Below are 27,969 nucleotides of genomic sequence, written 5' to 3'. Positions count from 1 at the left end.
TCTTTAGTGTCCATCTGAACGGACGCAAACAGGATCAAAATAACTAACCAATATAATAAATTGGTCACTCAATCCACAACTGAGAAGTGATTTGAGATGTCTCAATAACACGTTAAATATAAATTTAAATGAATACACTGTATAAATGCAAAGTGTTGCTGTTGCTGCTTGGTAAACAGAGATGTGTGGAGTCAGGAAGGTTGGCCAAGGTTTTGCCATACCCAGGAATCGGTCCTCTCGCTTGTTCTAACCACTGCACTACAGGTATGGGAGGGAGGGAGGAATAGGTTGAGACTGGTGCCGTACATTCTTTATAAATATTTCTAAATCTCTTGGTTGATTTTATCAGCTTGTTGGGAGGAGTTTGTGAGTGTTATTATGATCTTACCCCCAGTTGCTATCAACACTGGTTCATGTTGAACGAAGTGCACAGCAGCACATGGAAATTAAGGATATAATTCTTGGTACCGTAACACATCAGAACAAGAAAATTCTAAAAAGTGTTTTCATAACCTTAGCTCTAACTTTATTGAAAGCAATACTAGAAACAGGATTTATATGTCCATGTGATCAGCAATTTAATGTTGCCTACGGTGTCTCGTTCTTTGTCTTTCCTGCCATTTCACTGATCATCATCTCTTTTCTCCCATCACCAAAAGAATATTCCAAGAAAAAGATTTTCACCACAGCTCTCCTTGTATTGACATGGACAACTTTACTTTTGCTAGACGGTGATTATGTGATTTGTATGTTTTCCACCGGGACGATCAGGACTGACCAGCCTCTCAAAAACGACGGTCGAAATCCGTGCAAACCACCGGCTAATCAAACTATAGAAACGACAGACCGACGAGCCGTCAATGCCCTGCTGGGATCGCAAGTGAGTAATGTTCTTTACATTACCTAACCAGATACTCAGCCAGTAGTTTTAGCGAAGGAATGAGTTGACACACCAGCAAGTATTGCCCGTTCCTTAAGGAAAATTTTATTCTTATCTCCAGTCACTCTTGAAATCTGTTCACGTTAAATCAGTTTTCCTTTCTTACTCCCTGACACAACTGTTATACTTTGAGCTGTATGAGTGCCGGTCTCAAAGTGCTTCGCAGGATATACTGTAAAGTGAAATGACTGTATATTTTGTGGGCAAAATGCCCACAATTCCACAATTGTTAGCCAATTGCACACAGCAGCGTCCCACAAACATCCGTGGATTTAATGACCCCATTTCTTCATTTTTTTAAAGAATTTTTTTAAGGGACTATTATCCCCGGAAAAGTGATCTGCCAATCGACTAACAACCGGATTCCTATTTGCTGCTAGGCAAACACACATGTATAGAGTAAGGAAACTTGTCTAGCATTTCACCCTGTCTAGGAATAGAACCCAGATCCCAGGAATCAAAGCAAGTGCGCTAAGCGTTACACTAAAGGACTCCACAAATTTGCTTTTCTACAGTGCCTTTCACTTTGGGAGGACATTCGTCCCAAAGCACTGAACAATCCTGGCTTGGCACCAACCTGGGGGTGGTTGAGGCATGGAAGGATGGGGTGCAGAAGGGAAAGATGATCGTAAGTGCAGTCGGCCAACATGTCACTGCCTGCCGGCAGCCTCCTCATTTTTTTTGTCACTATTGACAATCTGCCCACTCCGCTCACCTGTTACTACCTGTACATTTCCCTGTGAAGACAATATCAAAGTTCATAAAAGGCAAAATCCTGCAGATGCTGGAAATCTGAAATAAGAACAGACATCGTTGGGAACACTGAGCAGGTCAGGCAGCATCTATAGAGAGAAGAACGTGAGATAACATTACATGGTCGATGATCTTTTGTCAGAACTAGTGGATGTTGGAAGAGAGCAGATTATGTCCTGCAGCATCAACATCTCTTGTCCTCAACCTAAATGTCTCCTTTGTCTTTCTTTCCCCACCAACCCTTCTCGGCTTGTCTTTATAATCTGAGGATCAAAATCAGTTACGCACTCCATGATTGTTTGGGGGACACTGCTGTCTACAAATTGGCTGCCGCATTTGGCCCACAAAATACACAGTCAACCCACTTTGCAATATAGCCTGTGAAAAGACGTCTCAATGATGTGATTAGGCGCTATATCAAATGCAAGGATTATGGTTTTATTATGTGAAAATCTAAGTAGTTTGGTTTGGATATTCTTGATGATGGGATTTCAAATGTGACAAGACCAGAAATAATTTCTTTGTCTTTTCTCCCACATTTCGCAGCTCTGTGGAGGACTCCTGCTTATTGTGACCTTGGGAATTTGTTTCATTTTTATTTACAAAGTGACTGAGACTGAAAGTGAAACCACAGTCGGAGGAACAGAGAATGGAAACACCGCGACAGTGCAAACTGGGAGAGAAGACACTGGCAGCAATCGGGAAATGGAGCCACAAGATGCGGAAAAAATGCCACTGTTACTATTTTCGAACGCACAACCTAGTTATCAGTCATCCCAAAGCGTGGCACCCATGGGCCCCAGCCCAGACCCGAGCCCAGCCCCCAGCCCGGCCCCCACCCGGCCCCTAGCTGAGCGAATGAGTGATGAAGGAGAAGAGGAATAAAGCTGCTGGGGGCACAGTGTCAGGGTGGGGTGGTGGTGGGGGGGGGTGTGTGGGCTCGGGGGGTGGGGGGTGGTGGGTGGGGTGTGTGGGCTCTGGTGCACAGGGTGAGGTCGTGTGGCTGAGCTTCTCCTCAGGGTGGGTGACAGACTCGCTCTCAGGCCTCCAAGCTGTGGCCCAGCAGCACCCTGAGCACTGTGCCAATTCCCCACAATTGTATTGGTTCCTTTTGCTTATCTCCAGTTGCTAAAGCACTGGTGTTAGATTATATTTGAGGTAAGGTTTTAATTAATCTTTATATATGTTTGGAATGTAACCTACCTTTAATCAGGTTTGTTTGATTTGATGACTATCGTAGTTAACAGTAGCTTTGCTGGATGGGTTGAAATCAGATTCACTGACAAAACATACAGTTAAATCACTTTGCAGTATATTCTGTGAAGCGCTTTGAGTCATCTCGAAGATGTGATAACAGCAACGACAAGATTACATTTGCATAGCGCCTTTCATGTCGGGAGAACGTCCCAAGGCGCCGGACAGTGTACAGCATTCAGACCCGAGTTGGGGTCAGGTGGGAGAAGGGAGGGGAGGGGAAGCGGGGTGACCGATGGCATGGTTGAAGAGGAGGGTTTTGAGGGGATAATTAAAGGAGGCTAAGGAGGGGGTGAGGCGGAGTGATTGGGGAATGGACTTGCATAGTCGAGCCTGGAGGTGATGAAGGCACGAACAAGAGTTTCAGCGGCCTGAGGGGTGAGGTAGTGGCGGAGTCGGGCGATGTTACGGAGGTGAGGGAAGGCAGAGTGGGTCATGGCTTGAATGTGGGGAAGAAAAGACAGTTGAGGGTCGAACAAGACACCCGGTTTCCTGATGGCTGGTGAGTTGTGGTGAGCAACCATGGAGGGTGATGCTGCCAGAGCCTGAGGTGCTGAGGCGCTGGCGTGAGCCGATCAGGAGGGCCTCAGTCTTGTTCACATTCAACTGTAGGAAATTTGCCCTCATCCAGGACTTGATGTCCGACCGCAGTCTGTCAGGACAGCAGTGGTCCTGGAGTTGAGGGTGGAGGCAGAAAGATAGAGTTGGGTGTCATCCGCATACATGTGGAAGTTGACCCCATGTCTGCGGATGATGTCACCGAGGGGGAGCATGTAGATATTAAAGAGGAGAGGGCCAAGGACAGAGCCCTGGGGGACGCCAAATGTGACAGTGCGGGGGCTGGAGGAGAAACCATTAGAGGCAACAAAGTGGAGATGGTGAGAGAGACAGGAATCGAACCAGACAAGGGCAGGTGGAGAAGGTGGAGCTGGGAGATGAGGAGAGAGGTGGGGATGGGATCGAGGGAGCAGGTGGTGGGTTTGAGTTTGCGAACAGCTGCAGAGAGGGAGGAGGGAGAGATAGGGTCGAAGGAGTACAGGGGGGGATTGGGTGGTGTGGGGGTGGGGGGTGTTATGAGGGAGAGGTGATGTGGGGGTGACTGTGGACAGTGTAGAGGTGGCTGAACGTATCCCCTCGATTTTGATGAGGTGCTATATCAAATGCAAGGATTGTTATAATGGACTAGTTTCCCCCAATGTAAACCTTTTGTTATTTGGATGCCTGTTGTGGAAGATATTAGTGCTCTGGATTTCCTTGTAATAATAATAATTATCCTTTCATTTGATACAGTGCTTATCATGTCATTGAGACACCTCGAAGTGCATCACAGGATTAAACTGTAAAGTGGTCAAAACGTGGCAGGCAACTTGCACCCGCCAATGTCCCACAGAGCCATCAAGTGAATTTTAAGACCAATTTTATTTGACATTGTTTGCCAGGACACCAGAAGAGAAAAATTCCCTTCTCTTTTCCACTAGCGACCTGGACTCTTTAATGTCCACCTGATCAGGCAGATGGGACCTCAGGTTCATGTCTTAGTTACTCTTGCAAGTAACTATTGTAATCCTTGCAATTGATAAAGCACCTTATCACGTCGTTGAGACATCTCAAAGCGCTTCACAGATATAATGTAAAGTGAAATGACTGTATATTTTGTGGGCAAAACAAGAGTAGTTACAGTATCAATCAAAAAATTCAAAATCCTTGCAATTGATATCACGCCTTATCTTTTCTTAGAAACATCTCAAAGTGCTTCACAGAATATATCGTACAGGGGATTGACTGTATTTTGTGGGCGAAACACGGCAGCCAATTGTGCTCAGCGGTGTCCACAAACAGTGGTGTATTGAGTGACCAAATTATTAAATAATTTTTTGAAGGGATTATTACGCCAGAAATGCTGATGGGAGGCAAGTGGAGGAGCCTCTGTCTTGATGATTTTCAACGGGAGATTTTGTTTTGCTGTTAGAAAATATAGGTTTTTACATGTAATCAATTTAGTATCAAACTTTTAAGACATTTAACTGTATCGTTTAGATTGAATAAAGTTAGTTTCGTATTCAGCTTTTTGTTTAAGTTGACCAGGACCATGAAACATATCACGGGCGCTAATAATGATGATGATGATGATGATGGTGATGATGTGAATGGGGATGATCCGATTGACGAGGCTGCTCATTTTCAAGAGGACTCGCTGGATGGGGACTGGGAGTCCGCCATGGGATATGCACCACAACAAGTGGAGGTAGTAACCCAAAACTATGGCGAAATCCAGCGGACGCTATAACTAGCGAACACACAGAGGAGCAGCCCATTCATCATGGGGAGGGTCAGGTGTTGGTACAAGAGATGGCTATGATTACTGACGGCTGCAGTCCATTAGAATTGCACAATACTTGGGATAACTACGTAACTTCTCATACGGAGTGATCTGATGATGATTTTAAGAGGGTTTTATTAACCTGAATGTAAAGTGGCAGCTACAGGCAGCGTCTAAACAACCGAATGCCACAAAGGACGCAATGTTTAATGACATCCTGGGGCTGAATAACCTGAACGTAATGGACCAGGTTTATCTGTGTGCCCGAATAAAGGTGAACCCATTGGGATGTTTGAGTCAAGCCTCTACCGATTGATCACAACCCAATGCAGCTCAGGGCGTGAACCATCGCAGGGCTTCCCAGCACCTTTCTGGATAAATTGAGCGAGAAAACTAAAACACGGCTTTGGACCTGTCGGTCTCCACCTCCACCCCTCGGGCAGAGTTGATGAATAAAGTTCTGCCAGGCCGATAAACAGGTTAAGATAAGTGAACAAAAGATAAAGAAGGAGGTTTGTGAGGTCGAAGGTCCCCATAACTTGTACCCAAATTGGCGACGAGGTCAGGGAGGATCCGGCCGAGGCCGCGGAAGCGGTCGTGGGAACGGGATTGGGTTCCGACACGGAGGAGCCGGACGGGATACCAACGACATGTCCTGATCCCACTCTGGCAGAGATGGCCGTTGGGCTCCGGAACGCCCTGATCAAACCCAGCCAGGCCCCAACCCCCACCCCCCACCCCCCGAGCTAATGCAAGATACACTAGAAAAGTTAGTAGCCTTACTGACCGCAAAACAGGTTACCGGGGGAGGGTCCACCTGACAAGCGGCCAAAGTAAACTCCAACCGCTCCTCCAGCAGAGAGACCGCAACCAGGGGCTCAACAAATTGCAAATTGCCCCATATTCACTCTATGTCACCCACGGATCAAAAATTGGATAATTGATTGCATTATTAACCCTCCAGGAGGCGACTGGAGGTGGTCCTCAAATCAGTAAAACCTCCCGTTCCTTACCCTTAAAATCGACTGTAAAACCACAGGCAGCTCTGGCCGTATGATCCTGTGTCACATACACAGCGTCACAAAAAGGTGCTGCAGTTGGAGGAACAACTGAAATGTAAAAGAGAGATGTTGGGACAGGAATCTGAGAAGTTTAACTCAGAACCAGATGAAGCAAGAAAATAAATCGATGGAATTAAACGTGAGAAGGATGAAGAGGTGTTCCCTCAAATAAAGAGATTATAACGAGAGTCGAGGGAGAGAGTAGGGTGGGTTCATTGAAGAAACACAAGAGAAAAGAAATCGGTGCAGCGCAGCAACTTTAAACATCGCAGACTGTAGCCACTGACTGTGAGCAGTTTAAATTCACTGCCCGCTCGCGCTCTGGTTTGCGTGAACAAATGGACGCTCACTGCTCCGAGTTGTTCGTGTTGACGCCATGATTTTATTTACAATGATTGTGCCTTTACGTCATGTGTGCTCCTATTGAGGGCCACACGGGTGCAATCTGACTAGTCAATAAATCATATGTAAAATGAGAGTATCGAAAATCTTATTTTCTCACTCTCAATGTGGGGCTGTTAGAATATGATATGCGTAGTGAAAGATTTCAAGGCAGATCTGTTAAATTGTTGAGCTGGCTTACACAATCAAGAATCATCTGTTACAGATTTAAGTTGTTTTTCTCAGATACGAGGATGTGGTTAAAAATAAAGTGCTGAAGTGAGTTTAACCGCTGGCCTTGTGTGAGTGAAAAGTACCTGTTGTCTCACACTGATAACAGGATATACAGGATGTACGAGTTGTTTTTATAGATAATACCGCACAGTTCCTGACGAAAGCTGCTCAAGCCTTGGCCCCTATTTACAAAAGGCCTATGTGGTCTACGTACCCGATCATTGATTGGATGACCAAAGAGGTTTGAAACATGTCACGGATAAGATAAGAAAGGTATAAAGTTGAAAGGGCGGTAGACTTGCCAGGGAACCAGGCACATAAAGATTTAGGGCCAAAGCACATTGACTGCTCCGGCAACGGTAGTATACGTTTTATGTATTTTCTCTATTATGTACTGAATCTTTTGAATAAACTAAGTGAGCCACAAACTTAATATTGTCTGGTCATTCGACACGAATGCAGGATTGGAAATCCGACCATGCTCCAATTGGTTTGCGTATTGTTTTTTTTTAAATTTGCCTTCTAAGTTTTGACATTTTTGGTTGATTTTATCAGCTTGTAGGCAACAACAACAACAACAATTTTGCATTTATAGAGCGCCTTTCATGTCGGGAGGACGTCCCAAGGCGCTGGACAGTCAGGGGTCAGGACCCGAGCATTGGGGGGAAGGGGTGGTGTAGGGTGAGGGAAGGCAGAGAGGTAGGAAGCAGACCAAAGGCACGATCGAAGAGGAGTATCTTGAGACCGGCCTTGAAGGAGGCAAAGGAGGAAGCGAGGCAAAGGGACTGTGGAATGGAGTTGCAGAGTGTGGGGGCAGAGAGGCTGAAAGCCCGGTGACCGATGGTAGGGCGGGTCGGGCAGGAGATATGGAGCAGACCGGAGCCTGATGAACGGAGGGAGCGGGCAGGCTCGTAGGGAGTCAGCAGGTCAGAGAGGGAGGAGGGGGCGAGGCCACGGATGGCCTTAAAGGTGAGGACGAGGATCTTGAACTCGATCCTCTGGGGGATGGGGAGCCAGTGGAGTCGGGCGAGGGTGCGAGTGATGGGGTCACGGAGCCCGGTGCGCGAGAGTACACGAGCAGGCTGCCCAAACCCCCCGTGTGCACGAGTACACGGGGGGTTTGGGCAGCCTGAGGGGCGAGGCAGTGGCGGAGTCTGTCAATGTTGCGGAGGTGGTGGTAGGCAGTGCCAGTCACGGCGCGGATGTGGTGGAGAAAGCCTCAAACAAGACGCCCGGGTTCCTGACTGGCTGAGTGAGGTTGAGTTGCGGAGGCGCTGGCGCGAACCTATCAGGAGGGCCTCGGTCTTGTTGCCATTCAGTTGGAGTTTAGCGTGTGCTATTGTGGTCTTATGCCCAGTTGCTAAAGCACTGATATGTGTTGATGCCAAATGCACAGCGGCACGATGGAATTTTTGAATGGTGTGGGAGGAAAAGTCACAGAAAAGATTTTAATAACGACTGGTCTCACTTTATTCAAAGAATTTTTGGAGGCAGCATTTATATGTCCGTGTGATGGGCATTATAATTGTTTCTACAGTCTCATGTTCTTTTTCGTGCCTGTGATTTCACTGATCCTTTTTTACTTGATATCACAGAAAGTCTGCTCAGATAATCCGAAGAAACACATTTCAACAGCACTTCTTCTTGCATCGATATGGGCGACATTACTTTTGGTAGACGGTGATTATGCGATCTGCATGTTTTCCACCGGGAATATCAGGACTGACCAGCTTCTCAAAAACAATGGTCGAAATCCATGCAAACCGTCGGTTAATCAAACGATAGAAACTGCGGACCGACGAGCCGTCAATGTTCTGCTGGGATCGCAAGTGAGTAATTTTGTTTACTCATCTTCCTAACCAGATGCTCATTCAGTTCTTTTGTGAAGGAATGAGTTGACGCACCACCAAATATTGGCCGTTCCTGAGGCAAAAATCCATTCTTATCTCCAGTCACTCTTGAAATCTGTTCGTGCTAAATCAGTTTTCCTTTCTTGCTCCCTGACAGAACGGTTCAATATTTTGAGTTGCATGAGTGCAAGTTGTCGTATGTTACTCTGAGCACAAAGTAATCTGCCGCAAAATTCTAGATGTGTAGATGAAAGCAATTCTAGAGAGTAAGATTAAAATGTTTTGCAAAAATGATACAAATTCATTTGACTGTACATCACAGGATCAGCCCTCGAGATATGGACTGTTGAGATTCACCCACAAAATATACGGTCAATTCACTTTGTAGTATATTCTGTGAAGTGCTTTGATACATCTCCAAGATGTGATAAGGTGCTATATCAAATGCAAGGATTATTATTATGGACTAGTTTCCCCCAATGTAATCATTTTGTTATTTGGATGCCTGTTGTGGAAGATATTAGTGCTCTGGATTTCCTAGTAATTATAATGATTATCCTTTCAACAACAACAACAACAAGATTCCATTTATAGAGTGCCTTTCACGTCGGGAGGATGTACCAAGGTGCTGTACAGTTGGGTCAGGACCCGAGCAGTGGGGGAAATGGTCAGGGTGAGGGGAGGGAAGGGAGGGAGCGAGGAGGGGGTAGAGAGTCGAGAGAGGAGCTGAAGTCACGGTCAAAGAGAGAGGTCTTGAGACCGGCCTTGAATGAGGGCCTAGGGGCTGAGAGGCTGAGGACCCGGCCACCGATGGTAGGGCGGTTGGAGCGGGGGATGTGGAGCAGACCGGAGCCAGAGGAACGGAGGGTACGGGCAGGCAGGTAGGGGGATAGTAGGTCAGAGAGGTAGGAGGGAGCGAGGCCGTGAATGGACTTGTAGGTGAGGATGAGGATCTTGAATTTGATACAGTGCCTTATTATGTCATTGAGACACCTCGAAGTGCATCACAGGATTAAACTGTAAAGTGGTCAAAACGTGGCAGGCAACTTGCACCCGCCAATGTCCCACAGAGCCTTCAAGTGAATTTTATGACCAATTTTATTTGGGGCATTGTTTGCCAGGATACCAGAAGAGAGACATTCCCTTCTCTTTTCCACTAGCGACCTGGAATCTTTAATGTCCACCTGCTCAGGCAGATGGGACCTCAGGTTCGTGTCTTAGTGACTCTTGCAAGTAATTATTGTAATCCTTGCAATTGATAAAGCACCTTATCTTGTCCTTGAGACATCTCAAATCGCTTCACAGATTATAGCATACAGTGGATTGACTGCAGCAGCCTATTGTGCACAGCAGTGTCCCACACACAGCGGGGGATTGATTATATGATTTTTTTAAGGGATTATTACCCTGGAAACTTCAGGTGAGAAGGTACAGATAGGAAACAATTGGAAGAGCCTCTGTCTGTCTTGATGACATTCAACCAGAGATTTTGTTTTGCTCCAATTGGTTTGTGGATTGTTTTGTAAATTTGTCTAAATTTTGACATTTTTAGTTGATTTTACCAGCTCGTAGGCTATTATGATCTTATCTCCAGTTGCTAAGGCACTGGTATATGTTGATGCTAAGTGCACAGCAGCACAATCGAAGTTCTGGAAGATTTGTGCAGAAAAGTGTCACAAAAGATTTTAATAAACTGTTGCTCTCGCTTTAGTCAAAGAATTTTTGGAGGCAGCATTTATACGTCCATACGATTGGCCATTATAATGTTGTCTACAGTGTCTACACTAAAGGATTCCACAAATTTACTTTTCTACAGCGCCTTTCACTTTGGGAGGACATTCGTCCCAAAGTACTGAACAATCCTGGCTTGGCAGGGGTGGGTGGTAGAGGCATGGAAGGATGGGGTGCAGAAGGGAAAGATGATCGTAAGTGCAGTCGGCCAACATGTCACTGCCTGCCGGCAGCCTCCTCATATTTTTTGTCACTATCGACAATCTGCCCACTCCGCTCACCTGTTACTACCTGTACATTTCACTGTGAAGACAATATCAAAGTTCATAAAAGGCAAAATCCTGCAGATGCTGGAAATCTGAAATAAGAACAGACGTCGTTGGGAACACTAAGCAGGTCAGACAGCACCTACAGAGAGAAGAACGTGAGATAACATTACATGGTCGATGATCTTTTGTCAGAACTAGTGGTCAGAACTCGGAAGAGAGCAGATTATGTCCTGCAGCATCAACACCTCTGTTGTACACCTCTCTTGTCCTCAACCTAAATGTCTCCTTTGTCTTTCTTTCCCCACCAACCCTTCTCGGCTTGTCTTTATAATCTGAGGATCAAAATCAGTTACGCACTCCATGATTGTTTGGGGGACACTGCTGTCTACAAATTGGCTGCCGCATTTGGCCCACAAAATACACAGTCAACCCACTTTGCAATATAGCCTGTGAAGTGCTTTGAGACGTCCCAATGACGTGATAAGGCGCTACAACAAGAGCAAGGATTAGAGTTTTGTTACATGGAAATCTTAGTGGTTTGGATATTGTTGATGATGGAATTTCGAATGTGACAAGACCGGAAACCATTGTGATATGATCACATTTGTTTGTCTTTTCTCCCACACCTCGCAGCTCATTGGAGGACTCCTGCTCATTCTAACCTTATGCACTTGGTTGGTTACTTCAAAATGTTGTTGCATCAATATGACTGAGACAGAAACTGAAGCCACAAGTGGAAGAACAGAGATTGGAAACACCGAGGAAGGATAAACTGGGAGTGAAGACACAGAAGGCAATCAGAAAACGGAGTCACAATAATAATAATAATCCTTGCATTTGACGTAACGCTTTTCACGCCTTTGAGACGCCTCAAAGCGCTTCACAGAATATACTGTAAAGTGAATTGATTGTATATTTTGGGCGAAATGTGGCAGCCAATTGGGTACAGCAGTGTCCCACAAACAACAAGATTACGTTTGTATAGCACCTTTAACGGGAGGCGTTGGACAGTGTACAGCATTTCAGATCCGAGCTGGGGTCAAGGGGAGGAGGGAGGGGTGGGAAAGGGGGTGACTGATGGCATGGTCGAAGAAGAGGGTCTTGAGGCGGGACTTAAAGGAGGCTAAGGAGGGGGCGGGTCAGAGTGATTGGTGGACGGAGTTCCAGAGGTTGGGGGCAGATTGGCTGAAGTCTCTCCTGCCAATCGTGGGACGGGTGGGTCGGGGGACATGAAGCAAGCTGAAGTCGGCTGAGCGGAGGGAGCGGGCGGATTTATTGGGGGTTAGGAGGTCGCAGAGGTAGGGTGGGGCGAGGCCATGGAGGGCTTTGTGGGTGAGGACCAGGATTTTTGAATTGGATCCTCTGAAGGATAGGGAGCCAATTGAGACGGGCGAGAGTGGGGGAGATGGGGTCACGGAGTTTGGTGCGGGAGAGGACACGGGCGGCAGAGTTCTGGATTATCTGCAGACTGTGGAGGGAGGAGTTGGGAAGGCCGACAAGCGGGGAGTTTGCATAGTCGAGCCTGGAGGTGATGAGGGCATGAACGAGAGTTTCAGTGGCCTGAGGGGTGAGGTAGTGGCGGAGTCGGGCGATGTTACGGAGGTGAGGGAAGGCAGACGGGTCATGGCTTGAATGTGTGGGAGAAAAGACAGTTGAGGGTCGAACAAGACACCCGGGTTCCTGATGGCTGGTGAGTTGTAGTGTGCAACCATGAAGGTTGACGCTGCCAGAGCCTGAGGTGCTGAGGCGCTGGCGTGAGCCGATCGGGAGGACCTCAGTCTTGTTCACATTTAGCTGTAGGAAATTTGCCCTCATCCAGTAGCTTTGCTGGACGGGTTGACGTCAGCTTCTGATTAAACGGCTGCAGCCTCAACACCCGCCTAACTTAAGGCTGAAAAGCAAGCAGGCTGTGGAAGGCTGCCCAGAAATTGTCCATATCTCTCCCTCTGTGCAAAGCAGCCTGTGAAGGGTGGGGGCTATCTCTGCGACGAAGGGAAGCGGAGTTAGAAACATGTAAAAGAAAGATGTAACTTTGAGATAGTTGGGAGTTGTCAGTGCTCTTCCCGGTATAATCACTATTGAATCTACTTTACATGTACCAGGGCGAGGGAATTTACCTCCAGTAAGAAAGTGACCATTAAATCTGAAAGAGGAGTAGTGAGTAAACTATGGGACCTCTCTCTCCTCGCCGGCCTTCCCGGCACCTCCCTCCACAAGCTGCAGGTCATTCAGAACTCTGCAGCACGTGTACTGTCCCGCACCAGGCTTCGCGACCACATCACTCCCACCCTCGCTCGCCTCCACTGGCTCCCCATCCCCCAGAGGGTCGAATTCAAGATCCTCATCCTCACCTACAAGGCCATTCACGGCCTCGCTCCCTCCTACCTCTCCGACCTACTGTCCCCCTACCTACCTGCCCGTACCCTCCGTTCCTCCGGCTCCGGTCTGCTCCACATCCCCCGCCCCAACCGCCCTACCATCGGTGGTCGGGCCTTCAGCCTCTCAGCCCCGAGGCTCTGGAACTCTATCCCCCAGTGCCTTCGCCGTTTCCTCCCTTTCCTCCTTCAAGGCCGGTCTCAAGACCTTTCTCTTTGACCTTCAGCCTTCAGCTCCGCTCTCGACTCTCTACCCCCTCCTCGCCCCCTCCCTTCCCTCCCCTCACCCTGACCATTTCCCCCACTGCTCGGGTCCTGACCCAACTGTCCAGCGCCTTGGGACGTCCTCCCGACGTGAAAGGCGCTCTATAAATTGAATCTTGTTGTTGTTGTAAACATGATCGTGATTCTGTCCGCTGCCCGGTGTATAAGGGATACAGCGTAGCTGATTTGTCTGTTCAAAGCGATGGTATTTGATGTGGTGTCAAGTAAATTTGTCAACACTGGTTGGTGTATGGTGATGCTAAGCGCGCAACAACAACAACAACAACAAGATTCCATTTATAAAGCGCCTTTCACGTCAGGAGGACGTCCCAAGGCACTGCACAGTTGGGTCAGGACCCGAGCAGGGGGGGAAATGGTCAGGGTGAGGGGAGGGAAGGGAGGGAGCGAGGAGGGGGGAAATGGTCAGGGTGAGGGGAGGGAAGGGAGGGAGTGAGGAGGGGGGAAAATGGTCAGGGTGAGGGGAGGGAAGGGAGGGAGCGAGCGAGGAGGGGGGAAAATGGTCAGGGTGAGGGGAGGGAAGGGAGGGAGCGAGGAGGGGGGAAAATGGTCAGGGTGAGGGGAGGGAAGGGAGGGAGCGAGGAGAGGGTAGAGAGTCGAGAGGGGAGCTGAAGGCTCGGTCAAAGAGAAAGGTTTTGAGACCGGCCTTGAAGGAGGAGAGGGAGGAAGCAAGGCGAAGGCACTGGGGGATGGAGTTCCAGAGCCTGGGGGCTGAGAGACTGAAGGCCCGACCACCGATGGTAGGGCGATTGGGGCGGGGGACGTGGAGCAGACCGGAGCCGGAGGAACGGAGGGTACGGGCAGGTAGGTAGGGGGATAGTAGGTCAGAGAGGTAGGAGGGAGCGAGGCCGTGGATGGCCCTATAGGTGAGGATGAGGATCTTGAAATTAATCCTCTGGGGGATGGGGAGCCAGTGGAGGCGAGCGAGGGTGGGAGTGATGTGGTCCTGAAGCCTGGTGCGGGACAGTACACGAGCTGCAGAGTTCTGAATGACCTGCAGCAGCACAATGGAAGTTCTGGAAGGTTTGCGAGGAAAAGTCGCGCAAAAGATTTTAATAACTGCTGCACTTCCTCCGCTCCCCCCCCACTCGCCCGACCCAATTACAGCTATCACTCGTATCTTGCCGTAAGATTGCATCAGTCAGTTATGCGACTCATTCAACTTCCTATTTGCAGCACTCCCCAACCGCCGTGCATTTATGTAACCCTTCAAGGAGGCTCGTGTGGGTTTGACCCCACCCACAACAACTTGCATTTCCTCAGTACCCGTCTTGCAGGGTAGCGTCACAGAGTACTTGACAGTGGCGGAGCTCAACACTGAGCTGGGGGGATGGGGGAGATACCTGTAGGCATGGTCGAAGAGAAGGTCTTCAGGTGGGACCTGAAGTTGGGGAAGGAGGGGGCAAGGCGGAGGGAGAGAGGAAGAGTGTTACAGAGTTTCGGGGTGAAGTGGCTGAAAGCGTGGCCACCGATGGTGGAATGGAGGGCATCGTGGATGTGCAGAAGGCGGAACCAGTTGAGTGAAGGCAGTGGGTTGGGGATTGGGGTTCCGCAGAGGTCGGAGAGGTAGGGAGGTGTCAGGGCATGAAGGGATTTGAATTACAAGTGCGAGGAAATTGAAATCTTGACGCCCACAGTATTGAAGGGTCAGTCGCAGCATGGATACCGAACTGGGTGGGAGACAAAAAGCAGATAGTGGTGGTGAACGGTTGTTTCTCAGATTGGAAGTAAGTATTGAGTTGTGTTCCCCAAGGACAGTATTAGGACCACCGCTTTTTTGGTCTATATAAATGACCTGGACTTGGGTATAGGGAGTACAATTTCCAAGTTTGCAAATGGTACAGAGCTTAGAACAGTAATAAATGGCGAGGAGGGCTGTAGCAGACTGCAACAGGACATGGACAGACTGTATATTTGTGGAGTAGAAGTTTGATCTATGTGTGCTACTGCCTCAAGGTACTTGCACTAACAGGTTTACCAGGGAATCAATTGTAGCTCGAACATGATCATTAGCTGCAAAAATAGAGCCGCTTCACGTGGAAACCAAAGGGTTTATTGACCCTCTCTGAGCAGCCGGTGCTGGTCAGCTCGAAGCAACAACAACAACAACAACAAGATTCCATTTATAGAGCGCCTTTCACGTCGGGAGGACGTCCCGAGTTGGGTCAGTGAGTGTTTACACAAACCAGAGCGCGAGCGGGCAGTGAATTCAAACTGCTCGGAGTCGGTGGCTGCAGTCTGCGATGTTTAAAGTTGCTGCGCTGCATCAATTTCTTTTCTCTTGTGTTTTTTTCAACGAACCCACCCTACTCTCTCCCTCAACTCTCGTTAATCTCTTTATTTGAGAGAACAGCATTTTGACCCGTCCGGACTCCTCACGAGTATCAAGGAAACTAAACTGTTTGAGGGCTTCCAGATTAGCCAAAAAGTCATCTCCCTGTTTGGTCTGGAGGCATATCGGTGAGACACAAGGATCTATATGTTGCACCATCAGTTGTCTCATTGCTTTCAACTCCTTCTGTAATCTTTCAAATTCAGAAGTAACCATTTGTCCCAATCTTTCTTCCAAATTTGACGCCCAGGTTATATTATTATTTTTATTAATTATTATTCATTTGCTTTTATTGTCTCTCGTTGAACACTATCAAAAAGCCTGATAATAATCCCTAAACAAAAATCAATCATGAATTGGTCATTTCAATCCACGACTGTCTGTGGGACATTGCTGTGCGCAATTGGCTGCCGCGTTTCGCCCACAAATATACTGCAGTCAATTCACTTTACAGTGTGTTCTGTGAAGCGCTTTGGGACGTCCTCCCCATGTGAAAAGCGCTATATCAAGTGCAACGATTATTATTATTATTATACATTTCTTTTCTTGCTTCATCTGGTTCTGAGTTAAACTTCTCAGATCCCTGTTTAGTTTCTCCCAACATCTCTCTTTCACATTTCAGTTGTTCCTCCAACTGCAGCACCTTTCTGTGACGCTGTGTATGTGACACAGGATCCTGTCTAGATTCCCCGACCAAAGCTGCCTGTGGTTTTACAGTAGCTTTTAAGGGTGAGGAACGGGAGGTTTTACTGATTTGAGGACCACCTCCAGTCGCCTCCTGGAGGGTTAATAATAGCGGACACGGGGCGGGGGAATTTACTTCAGCCACTTGGCCAATCGAGCGGCCCCCAGTAATTTGTCTGGTGCCCCCATTTTCTGCACAACATCCTGAAGTTGATCTGTCTGAGCCTGTAACTGTTCTGTCGATTGGTTACCGCCCTGTGTCTGACTCGGCCATTCTTTTGCCCAATGCCCGTTCTGACCTCAAGCAAAACATTGACCTGCTTCAGGTTGTGGATGCCCCCCTGAGTTATACCCGACACCTTGACCGCGTCCACGTTCTTGGCCCCTAATAACCTTGGCCTCCGCCGCGATTGTTACGTCCATATGATCTATTCTGTCCTCACTAATTTCTCCCTTTTCCGGGGTTATTCATGGGACTCTGTCCTTCTACCTCATGGACCGATTGTAGTTCTCTTTTAACCTCCAACATGCCAGTGGGGCTGTTGTGATCCTGGCTTGCTCAGTCCTCTCCATAACTTCTTCCAACCAGTGCGCGGATTAACCAATACTCCTAGGGCCATTTTAATAGATAGTAACAATTTTAGGAGAAATTGGTTTTTATATCCCTCCATGTCTGTGATTGCGGTCTGATCTGGATTATTCCCCTGAGTTGGACAATAAAGTTCCACCAGACGCTCATGGAATGCCCGTGGACTTTCATGCTTGACCTGTGATGTTTTCCCCAATTCAGTGTACACGTTCCCAGGAGGTACCTACACCCAGTGCCTGTTTGACGGCAATCATAAAGTCAGCGGATGGCACGGTCGTGGCGAAATTTACACAGGGTATTTTATTCTTTAACTCAGTACTGAGAGAAGCCAACAGAATACGCCTGAGGTCTGCATCCTCCAATTCAGGATGACAATCCTTTAACAGCGTCCATCGGATATTCACCTCAGTTGGTTTGGATTTACCGTTGATCGGTCCCAACTCTCGAGCATAGTCTGCACATTCTCCGCTATTCAATGCCCTACTGTGATTTCGGCGTCTGGCTATAGCGTCTCTGTCGCCATCATACTCCAACATGCGTGTCATTAGGGAGACCTGAGGGGGATCATATCCCTCGTCAACCTGGCATCGGGAGGTTTTATCTTCTAAACTATCTCTTCCTCCTGTTACAGCCTCTACCATAACCTGTCTTCCCCTAAGCTTTTGTTTCAATCCTTGTATTTCTATTTGACATTGTCGATGGTCACATTCCTTTCCTTTAGTCTGTTCTATAAATTCCCGGATTGCTCCCCTCGCATCTTCTAACTTTTCTTTTAACTCCTTATTTTTGTCCATAAGTTGCTTCACCAGCCATGTATTCTCTTCATTGCTTCACTGTTCGGCATTAGCTAAGTTCAGCGCTCCCTGCTGGCTGTCCATTAAGATCCCCATTTCTCTTATTTTATATTGATAATTTCCTTCCACTTCCCTCCATTGAGCCCTTTCTGGCCCGTATTTCTCCCTTTCCGCGTACAATTCTATCTTATTCGCTCTTTCTCCTCCAAGGCTCGCTTCAATTGAGCCACTTCACGCTCCTTTCCTTCCAAGAAAGATTTTTCTATTTCGCTTCTTTCTTTTAATTCGTTTTCTTTTCCTCTGATGTCTGTCTTAATTGGATCATTTCTACTTCACGTCTTTCTCTTTCTCCCTTTAATTCATTCTCCTTTACTTCAAACAGAGTTTTCTCCATTGCACGTCTTCTCGCTCTCTCCCTTTAATTCATCCTCTTTTTCCCCTGATGCTTTTTCTAATTTCTTTAATTCTCCTCTGGGTCCCCAAACATCCTCTCCACATGGCGTACTTGACTAAAGATCTGCAACTCTTTCCTCCTGTGTTTATTTCTCCCTCCTCTATCCACGTCATTCCCTGTTCAAAGGGTTTTGGTGACCCCTGGATGTTGTATTTCTAAATGATCGGCCTTCTGTTCTGCGTTTTTGCACAAGTCTTGCCCGAACCAATACTTCAGCCAAGACTCCCCGAGTCTTATTGAATAACACAAAACTTAGCCGAGTTTTTCTTCTTGTGACTCCGAGTCAATGCTTATGACTCCCTGAGTCCGATCAGGTAGACCTTCCTTGGTCTATGCTCAACTTAAACGCCCGAGTTTATTCTTATGGCTCTCCGGCCTCTCTCAGTTACTGATGACGATAATCTCTATCACTTGTCGGGTCCCTTCGTGGTCACCAATGTGTTGGGATTTCCGATCCCGAGGTGCAAATAATGACCCGACAATCCAATTAAGGTGTAATCGAGATTTATTAACCAAAGTAACACACACAAAAGAAGTAAAATAATACTTCCACTGCAAGTAACAGAACTTACACTTCCAGTTTTCGAGCAGTCAGTCAGTCAGTCAGTTGCGATGGTTTCAGCACCATCTCTCCGATGGTTCGGCTGCGCTCTATGTCTGGCTGGATCTGCTGTCTTACTTCCCCACTTCTCCAATCAAGCATCTTAGCGCGTAACCAACATACTCGACCCTCGCACATCCTTGTAGCCATAGCTTCTAGATAAGCAGCCCCTTTTGACACAAAGCAGCTTACACATTATTCTTCAACACAGGATAACTTACTTTTTTCCTTCCAAGGCTGGGGCCGGTCTCTGTCTGTTTTATGTCTTCCCTCTCCATCACAACTGACTGACCGTTGACCTTTTAGAACCAGGATGGCTCATTCTGCAAATTCTTAAAATGTTAACAGTTTCTAATTAGGACTAACAGTTTCTTTCTCTCCTATCCCTGTACCGTCTTGCATATATGGGTATTAATTCCCATATTGTTTACAAATTATATTGAAATCAACCTTTTCTAACAGAAGGGAGCAGATTATGTCCTGCAGCATCAACACCTCTGATCTCATCATCTCTTGTCCTCGACCTAAATGTCTCCTTTGTCTTTCTTTCCCCGCCACCCCTTCTCGGCTTGTCTTTATAATCTGAGGAACAAAATCAGTTATTCGTTTCATGGCTATTTGGGCGACACTGCTGTCCACAAATTGGCTGCCGCATTTGACCCACAAAATACAATCAAACCAATTTGCAATACAGCCTGTGAAGTGCTTTGGGACGTCTCAATGATGTGATTAGGCGCTATATCAAATGCAAGGATTATGGTTTTATTATGTGAAAATCTAAGTAGTTTGGTTTGGATATTCTTGATGATGGGATTTCAAAATGTGAGAAGACCAGAAACAATTTCTTTGTCTTTTCTCCCACATTTCGCAGCTCTGTGGAGGACTCCTGCTTATTGTGACCTTGGGAATTTGTTTCATTTTTACCTGCAAAGTGACTGAGACTGAAAGTGAAGCCACAGTCGGAGGAACAGAGAATGGAAACACAGCGACAGGACAAACTGGGAGAAAAGACACAGACAGCAATCGGGGAATGGAGCCACAAGATGCGGAAAGAATATCACTGATATCATCCTATAGCATGGCACCCATGGGCCCCAGCCCAGACCCGAGCCCAGCTCCCAGCCTGGCCCCCAGATCAGCTCTGAGGCTTCCAAGAGGTGGCCCAACAGCACCCTGAGCACTCTGCCAATTCCCCACAATTTTATTGGTTTCTTTTGCTTTCCCTTAGAGGGGCTGCCAAACCTACGATAGCCCTGGAACCCCATCAAGGGCAATCCATCCCTGCTCCCAGCACTTGGATATATAAAAAATAATAATAATAATAGGGTCACCCAATCCACGACTGTTTGTGGGCCTCTGCTGTGTGCAATTGGCTGTCATGGATTGAGTGACCAAATTATTTTTTTTATTGCACAGTAGTATACTTTATACGCAGAAAACATGTACTATACAATGAACAGTATAACAAACAGATGTCAAAATAGATCTGTTTTAATAAAATATAAGCTCCATTATTAATGCTGTAACCGTATTATCAATCACATTTCAAGTAAACGTTAGGTCAGATGTAAACACCTCAAATCATTTTATTGCCCTTTTAACCGTAATATCAATCAAGTAAACGTAAACACCTCAATTCGCTCTGTCTGACCTCCCCCATTCCAAGTCTGTGGCTTCAAATTAAATTTGGAGGCAATGCCACTTTATCATTTCACAGAATTGGAGCCTCTGGTACTTCTCCTGAAAGACATTGGGACTAATTTGCATTTAGTTGGGCGATCTGCATTGCCTGATCATCAAAACTTTGTCTTTCGTACTTGTTCACTGTTCCGTGCGGCACATGCGATTTTTCGGCATTGCAACAGGTAAATTTGCATGTAGTGACAGGTTGGCAACAACAACCTTCCCTTATCCAGCACCTTTCAAGTCAGGAGGATGTCCCAAGGTGCAAGGGATCCGAGCTGGTGTTTGGGATCAGGAGGGTTGGAGGGTGGGGAGGGTAGGAGTATGAGGGTGACCAAAGGTGTGGTCAAAGAGGAGGGTCTTGAGACGGATTTTGAAGGAGGCAAGGGAGGGGGGGGGGGCGAGGTGGAAGAACTGTGGGATAGCATTTCAGAGGGTGGGGGCAGAGAAGCTGAAAGCCCACCAATCAATAATGGAGTGAAGCAGGTCGGAGCTCGGTGTACGGAGGGCGTGGACAGGTTGTAGGGGGTTAAGAGATAGGCAAAAGTGAGGCCGTGTAGGGCTTTGAAGGCGATGACCAGGATCTTGAACTGTATCCTCTGAATGATGTGAAGCCAGTGGAGTCGGCCAAGGATTGGGGTAATGGGGTTGTGGAGCCTCGTGTAGGAGAGGGCACGGGCTGCAGAGATCCGGACGATCTGCAGCCTGTGAAAAGGATGAGAAGCACGGAGTTTGCATAGTTGAGCCTGAACGTGATGAACGCATGAATGAGGGTCTCGGCGGCCTGGGGTGAGAGCCAGTTGCAGAGGTGGGGAAAGGCGGAGTAGGTCATGGCATTTATGTGAGGGATGAAGGACAGTTGAGGGTCAAACAGGACGACGAGTTTCCCTATTGGCTCCTTATTGGCACTTAGGTTCCCACAATTTATGTCTCATGTGTGGCACTGTGTAGCTTCTCCAAGGCTGGTTAATGTAAATTCAGTGAAGGGTCCCAAGTAAAGTCTAGTGTCTCTACACTTTGTGGGCAAATACTTAAATATAATGAAATTAAGAAATTAATGCTCGATTAAATAATTGATGTTCACATTCTTTGATGGGTAGCTGCCAAGGTATGTGAAATGGTTTACATTCAGTAGAGTAGTTCAATTTATGGTTATTGAGGTTTTGGAAGCATAACAATGAGCTGAGTTGGACAAATTGGAATAAATAAGTAAACAAATAACACTAAATTGCACTGCGGAAGTACCAAAGGATATCTATATAGGTATTGCATAAAGTGTAGCAGTTCTACTGCACTGAAAGGAAGGATCAATCTGTTGGAATTACTGAATTGTAGAGAAGGTCTCCCTCACTGCAAGAAGTCTCTGGAAGATTGTTGTAGTTCAGTGCATCTTCAGGGTTTCTGATGATCATAAACACAGGTAAGAGAGTGATGATTGAGGCAGCAGAACACGGACTGAGCAATCTGTATTGAAATGCAGAGAGAGAGAAAGAGAGGCACAGAGTGAGTGAGAGAGAGAGCGAGAGGGGGGCGCACAGAGAGAGGCACAGAGAGAGATGCACACAAAGAGACAGAGGAAAAGAGAGAAAGGCGCAAGGAGGAAGAGAGGCACAGAGAGAGAGAGAGAGAGAGAGAGAGCACAGAGAGAGAGAGGCATTTTCATCCTTTCCCATATTCAAGTTGCACCTGAAGACCTGAGAGGACAGGTAGTGGAGAAGAATAGAGTTGTCGATAGTATTGAAGGCAGCAGAGAGATCGAGAAGAACAAGGAGATGGAGAGAGATCCCTGGTTACAGATGGATAGAACGTCATTTATAACTTTGACCAAGGCTGTTTCCAGGTTGGAGGGTTTCATACAGGGAGTGTCGGGAGAGGAAAGAGCAAAACTGGGAAACAATGACTCATTTCAGGACCTTGAAGAGAAAAGAAAGGCAGGAGATAGGGAGGTAGTTGGATTACAGAGATGGCTCGGGGTTTATGAAGGTGGGCTTGATGGCAGCGGTTTTTAAGAGAATGAATAAGGTGCCAGTGGACAGAGAAAGGTTGACAATGTCTATTTGTAGTGGGACAAGGAAGTGGAGCTGGGACGTAAGGAGAGGGATAGAGATGGGGTCAATAATAATAATAATCCTTGCATTTGATATAGTGCTTTTCACGTCTTCACAGATTGTATATTTGTGGGCGAAATGCGGCAGCCAATTGCACACAGCAGTGTCCCACAACAGTCATGGATTGAAGTAACCAATTTATTATTGTTTTTTTTTCTTGAGGGTTTATTCTCAGGCATGTGGCGTAAGGAAACTTGCCCAAGTCAGGTCAAGGGAGCAGGTGGTGGGATTCATTTGGGAAATGGTGAAGAGAAGAAGGAGAAACAGGGTCAAAGGTATGGGGGAGAGATGGGTGGGGACTGGAGGGGGGGGCGGCAATGGAAAGGGCAGAGGAAGCAGAGGGGATTGGCTCAAGTTTGGACTCAAGGAAGTTCTATCATCTCCTTACACTTGGAGGAGAGGATGGGCAAGGCATGGGAAGGTGGACAAAGGAGCTGGTTCGTGGTGGAAAAGAAGAGCCTGGGGTTGACCTTGGCCAACGGGATGATCTTGGAGTAGAAGGAGGATTTATGTTTATTTATATTTATTCAAGATCCTCACCTCACCTACAAGGCCATTCACGGCCTCGCTCCCTCCTACCTCTCCGACCTACTATCCCCCTACCTACCTGCCCGTACCCTCCGTTCCTCTGGCTCCGGTCTACTCCACATCCCCCGCCCCAACCGCCCTACCATCGGTGGCCTTCAGCCCTCAGCCCCGAGGCTCTGGAACTCTATCCCCCAGTGCCTTCGCCTTGCTTCCTCCCTTTCCTCCTTCAAGGCCGGTCTCAAGACCTTTCTATTTGTCCGTGCCTTCAGCTCCCCTCTCGACTCTCTACCCCCTCCTCTCTCGCTCCCTCCCTTCCCTCCCCTCATCCTGACCATTTTCCCCCTGCTCCGGTCCTGACCCAACTGTACAGCGCCTTGGGACGTCCTCCCGACGTGAAAGGCGCTTAATAAATGGAATCTTGTTGTTGTTGTATGTGAAGTAAGAGCATCGTGGTTGGTTATGAATTGGTCCAGCGAGTTCTGGCAATTAATCTATTAGGTAGGATTTGTGCCAGGTGTGTTTAGTGACACACACCTGAGACTTGAGGGAGTGGAGGTGACTGGTGTATTAGGGGGGGACATGCAAGAGTAGGAGGCGTTGATGGGAGGTGATGTGGGCAACAGTGTCAAGGATGACAGAGAGGGAGTTGTGGAGAAGAGTGACTGAGGAGATAAGGTCGTTACAGGAGGAAGACCAGAGGGTCATGAGTTCAGATGTCTCTAGGGTGATGGCGAGAGGAGTGGGGGTAGTTTTTTGTTTCTAGGCAATCGAAGAGAGTTGAGTGATAGGGAAGAGGATGGAGGAGTTAAGGGAGATGAAATCATAGAGAGAAGAGCAAAGAGAGAACTCAAGCGAAAGAAAGAGAGAGAACGAGAGACACACACACACACACAAGGAAAGAGAGGAGGAAGGGGAGAGGGGGAGAGTATTAAAGAGAGAGAAAATACATTTTGCAGATACATTAATAAATAAAAATGGATTATGTATTACTTACCTAGTTTCCAGACAGCAGCACAGCTAAGAACACAGCCAAACCAGGAGAGAGGTGACAATGTAAATCCATGTGTGTACAAAGTTCTGACCCCCATCTACAACACAGGTCACCAGTCACCAACCGCACCGAGAACTCGCAGGACACATAATAATGATATTGTATTTGATATAGCGCCTTATCGTGTATTCGAGACTTCTCAAAGCGCTTCACCGATTATACTGTAAAGTGAATTGACTGTGAATTTTGTGGGCGAAATGCCGAGAGGGTCCCATAAACAGTCATGGATTGAACAGACTATTCCTCTCTCTATTGCCGTATAGCTCTGCCAAATTTTCCTTTTCAACTGCGTATCCAATTCCCCTTTGAAAGGCAATAAGCATTCCAGAGGGTAATAACTCTCTGGGGAAAAAAATTGTCTCCTCAACGCCCCGCTGGTTCTTTTTTTGAGTCACCTTTCACCGCCAATGGCCTGAACTCACCACCAATGATCAGGTTGAAATGGGTTTGCCGGGAGCTGACACGGTTTTCCACGGAGCAGGAAAAGTTCCCGTTGTGAGTCGCAGTGGCATTCCTGATGAGCAGGGTGGTGTTGTCGCTGGATAAGTGGCAATCAGGGGGCAGCGGCAAAGCTTCCTTCATCCACCTGCGTGTCAGGTTAGACCCTGAGGCAGCACAAACCAACTGCACGTCCGGCAGAAAGACTGAGGCGTTTCTCTGTATGTTGGGTGCAGAGACTGGAGCTGGTGGGAAGGAGAAGGAAAAGTTCTTCTAAGTCACAGCCCTGCCGCCCCACCTCCCTACCTACACAGCCCCGCCCCATCTCCCCACACAGCCCCGCCCCTCATAGTGCAGCCCCACCCCAAGACAGGGTTTTAGCCAGTAATAATAATAATAATAATTCAGATTGTTCAGATGTCTCAAAGAGCTTCACAGAATATACGGTAAAGTGTGGCGATTGAGTAGTTTGTGGGCGAAACGCGGCCTCCAATTGTGCACAGCGGTGTCCCACCAACAGTGGTAGACTGACAAAATATTATACGTTTTTTGAAGGGATTATTACCCCCAGAAAAGCAATCTGCCAAACGACTAACAACCGGGCTCCTACTTCCTGCTAGGTAAACAGTAGCGTGGAGAGTAAGGAAACTTGCCTCGGGCTTTGCCCCCACCCGGGGGTGGGGGGGGGGGGGGGCGAGCGCTCTAATCACTACACTTCTGTGAGGCGAGTGCTCTAACCACTACACTACAGGAGTCTACAAACGGCTGGAGGAGAGGGTTAAGCATTCAGGGTATCGGTTGGGAATTCCGCAAACAGGCAACGGTGATGAACGACGACTGGCGTCAGAGTCTTGCTGAAGGACACACGGCGACTTACTGAGCACGTGCAGCCTGTAGAACTTCCTTGCTCCCAGGTTGATTCGAAAACTGTAGATGGCTTGGTCACTGAGGCGGACCTCGTGTAGGCGAAAGACTCCGTCCGCCAGGAGAGCCCAGAGCGATTCACAAACCTTGAGGTCAGCTCCACTGGACTCCCTCGGTAGTAATTTAACAACATGGTGTTTGTAGCTCCATGGTGCACATCGCACAGCACCACGTTCACTTCGGGCCCGTCCAAGGGTCCCAGAGCAGGGAACTGCACATCATTCCCCTCTGCAACAAACACATCCTGCACCGGGTGCGTGTCGACTTCTTCCTGTGCAAACACTGGAAACAGACAATAACCTCCATTACAACTTGCACTTACACAGCACTTACTCACGCAGGAATGCTTGGCAGTGGCGGAACATGACGCCAACCTGGTGGGGTGGGGCAGCGACTGTAGGAACGGTCAAAGAGGAAGGTCTTCGGGTGCAACCTGAAGATGGGAAAGGCAGAGGGATTGAGGGAGACTGTTCCAGAGTTTCGAGGCATAGAGGTTGAAAGTGTGTCACAAAATAATAATCCTTGTGGGTTTGGTGTTGCACCTGATCACCTCATTGAGACATCTCAAAGTGCTTCGCAGGATATACTGCAAGGCTTTTATCTTATGGGTGAAACGCGGCGGCCAGTTTGCGCATAGCAATGTGCCACAAACAGCCATGGAGTGAGGGACCAATTTTATTCGGGGGGATTGTTGGCCAGAACACCGGGAGAGAGAAACTCCCTTCTCTTTCGAATAGGGCCATGGAACCTTTACCGTCTCTCTGAAAAGGCAGTCGGGATCTCAGTTTTTACAGCTCAGTCAAAAGATGGCGACTCCAACAATAAACAACATACCCCCAGCGGGCATTGGAGTGTCAGCTTAGACTGTGTGATTCCAAGTCCTGACGTGGGGCTTTTTCCCCACAACCTTCTGACTTGGAGTTGCGAGTGTGACCAACTGAGCCAGGCTGACACATGAGTGCATCATGAATGAGTATAACACGCCAACTCCCTGCTTGTCGGCCTTCCCAACTCTTCTCTCCACAAGCTGCAGATCATCCAGAACTCTGCAGCTCATGTCCTCTCCTTACACTAGGCTCTGTGACTCCATCTTTGCCACTGACTCCCCATCCCTCAGAGGATGGAGTTCAAAATCCTGCTCCTCGCCTTCAAAGCCCTCCACCATCCTTGCTCCTTCCCATCACTGTGATCTGTTAATCCCATGTAGACCTGTCCGCTCCCTCTGCTCAATGGGCTGCTCCATGCCCCCCCCCCCCTCCCCCCCATGGCCCACCCCACCATCAATGGTCAGGCCTTCACCCTCTGCCCCCAAACTTTGGAACTCCATCTCACAGTCTCTTCCCATCGCCCCTTCTCTTCCTCGTTCAAGGCACATCTCAAGATCCTCCTCTTCGACCATGTCTTCGGTCACTCTCCTACCCTTTGTCACTGTGACATCCACCCACCACTGGGACATTCCCCACTGTGACATCCCCCCCCCCCACACACTGACATCCCCCCCACCCACTGTGACATCCCCCCACCCACCCACTGTGACATCCCCCACCCCACACACTGCGACATCCTCCCCACCCACTGTGACATCCTCCCGATAAAATCGCTGCAGTCTCCCCTCGTTGTTAAAATTATGTATATGAGGAAATAAAACACGCGGTCGGGACTTATCGATGGATTTAATGTGACTTACCTCGCAGAAGGCAAAGCCCACAGAATAAAGCTAAGTTAAGAAAGCAGTTGGGATCAGCCATTCCTCAGCCGTGAACTTTTCTCTCAACTTAGTGTGGTGGAATCTCACTGGAAATACCGATGAGATTCTGCAGCAAGTTTCGCTCAGACTTTATGTTGGAAACTCTTTGGCAAAGTGTCTGCAAGTTGTAAAAATAACCTTACACCCCTCACGCCACTCGCCCGACCCAATTGCAGCGATCTTGCGTCAGCCCTGATATGACTCATTCAACTTCCTATTTGCTCCACTCCCCAACGCCATGCACTTATGTAACCCCTCAAGGAGCCTCGTGGGGGTTTGACTGACTCAAACTATTATTAAGACAAAGCAACATTCAATCTTTTGATAAGAAATAAATTTAAGGGCTGCGGGACACTACCGCGCTATAAGGCGCTATATAAATGCAAGTTGCTGTTCGTACAGCAGAGATAGAACTGACGGCTGTGCATGAAAATCATTTCGTTTCAATTGTGCACTGTCACTATTACGAGTTCACTGCCAGGACTCCACTTATTCCTCACAAATATACAGTCAATTCACCTTACAGTCTATTCTGTGAAGCGCTTTGAGTTGTCCAGAGGACGTGAAAAGCGCTGTATCAACTGGA

At 47.8% G+C, this 27,969-nt stretch overlaps 3 protein-coding genes across 5 annotated transcripts; 2 read left to right on the top strand and 1 right to left on the bottom strand.

Annotated features, from left to right (window-relative positions):
- Positions 1-323: 323 nt before the first annotated feature.
- On the top strand, positions 324-2,578 carry LOC103189495. Its single transcript, XM_007909920.2, has 2 exons — positions 324-880; positions 2,240-2,578. The coding sequence occupies exons 1-2, from the start codon at positions 440-442 to the stop codon at positions 2,576-2,578; spliced, it is 780 nt and encodes a 259-aa protein (XP_007908111.2). The 5' UTR covers positions 324-439.
- Positions 2,579-8,108: 5,530 nt separating this feature from the next.
- On the top strand, positions 8,109-20,081 carry LOC103189477. The gene is made up of 2 exons (XM_007909895.2): positions 8,109-8,772; positions 19,776-20,081. Exons 1-2 carry the CDS (start codon positions 8,332-8,334, stop codon positions 20,079-20,081), a joined length of 747 nt encoding a protein of 248 aa, XP_007908086.1. The 5' UTR covers positions 8,109-8,331.
- Positions 20,082-21,363: 1,282 nt separating this feature from the next.
- On the bottom strand, positions 21,364-27,545 carry LOC103189479. 3 transcript variants are annotated; one of them, XR_006085859.1, is made up of 5 exons: positions 27,324-27,545; positions 25,590-25,918; positions 24,697-24,957; positions 24,218-24,311; positions 21,364-21,988 (listed from the first exon to the last, which is right to left on the bottom strand). XR_006085859.1 is itself a non-coding variant. In XM_042344897.1 (4 exons), the coding sequence occupies exons 1-4, from the start codon at positions 27,382-27,384 to the stop codon at positions 21,996-21,998; spliced, it is 540 nt and encodes a 179-aa protein (XP_042200831.1). In that variant the 5' UTR covers positions 27,385-27,545; the 3' UTR covers positions 21,364-21,995. The 3 variants fall into 3 exon arrangements, 2 of the variants coding, with proteins under 2 accessions (XP_042200831.1, XP_042200832.1); XM_042344897.1 differs by lacking the exon at positions 24,697-24,957 and having other exon boundaries at positions 21,364-22,051; XM_042344898.1 differs by lacking the exon at positions 24,697-24,957.
- Between the last annotated feature and the right edge of the window lie 424 nt (positions 27,546-27,969).

Source organism: Callorhinchus milii, unplaced genomic scaffold, assembly GCF_018977255.1.
Source record: "Callorhinchus milii isolate IMCB2004 unplaced genomic scaffold, IMCB_Cmil_1.0 Scaffold30, whole genome shotgun sequence".
In the NCBI taxonomy this organism is placed as follows: domain Eukaryota; kingdom Metazoa; phylum Chordata; class Chondrichthyes; order Chimaeriformes; family Callorhinchidae; genus Callorhinchus; species Callorhinchus milii.
The sequence above is the reverse complement of the archived record's forward strand: the minus strand, read 5'-3'. Positions and strand labels throughout refer to the sequence as shown.

What these genes read in the sequence shown, in the direction of transcription:
- LOC103189495 (XM_007909920.2), top strand. Translation starts at nt 440, where the DNA reads ATGGAAATTAAGGATATAATTCTTGGTACCGTAACACATCAGAACAAG. An exon ending in ATGCCCTGCTGGGATCGCAA is followed by an intron (nt 881 to 2,239) that starts GTGAGTAATGTT and finishes CACATTTCGCAG; the next exon opens with CTCTGTGGAGGACTCCTGCT.
- LOC103189477 (XM_007909895.2), top strand. Translation starts at nt 8,332, where the DNA reads ATGCACAGCGGCACGATGGAATTTTTGAATGGTGTGGGAGGAAAAGTC. An exon ending in ATGTTCTGCTGGGATCGCAA is followed by an intron (nt 8,773 to 19,775) that starts GTGAGTAATTTT and finishes CACATTTCGCAG; the next exon opens with CTCTGTGGAGGACTCCTGCT.
- LOC103189479 (XM_042344897.1), bottom strand. Translation starts at nt 27,384, where the DNA reads ATGGCTGATCCCAACTGCTTTCTTAACTTAGCTTTATTCTGTGGGCTT. An exon ending in TGGGCTTTGCCTTCTGCGAG is followed by an intron (nt 25,919 to 27,323) that starts GTAAGTCACATT and finishes GTCTGTTTCCAG; the next exon opens with TGTTTGCACAGGAAGAAGTC. An exon ending in CTACAGGCTGCACGTGCTCA is followed by an intron (nt 24,312 to 25,589) that starts GTAAGTCGCCGT and finishes CCTGTGTTGTAG; the next exon opens with ATGGGGGTCAGAACTTTGTA.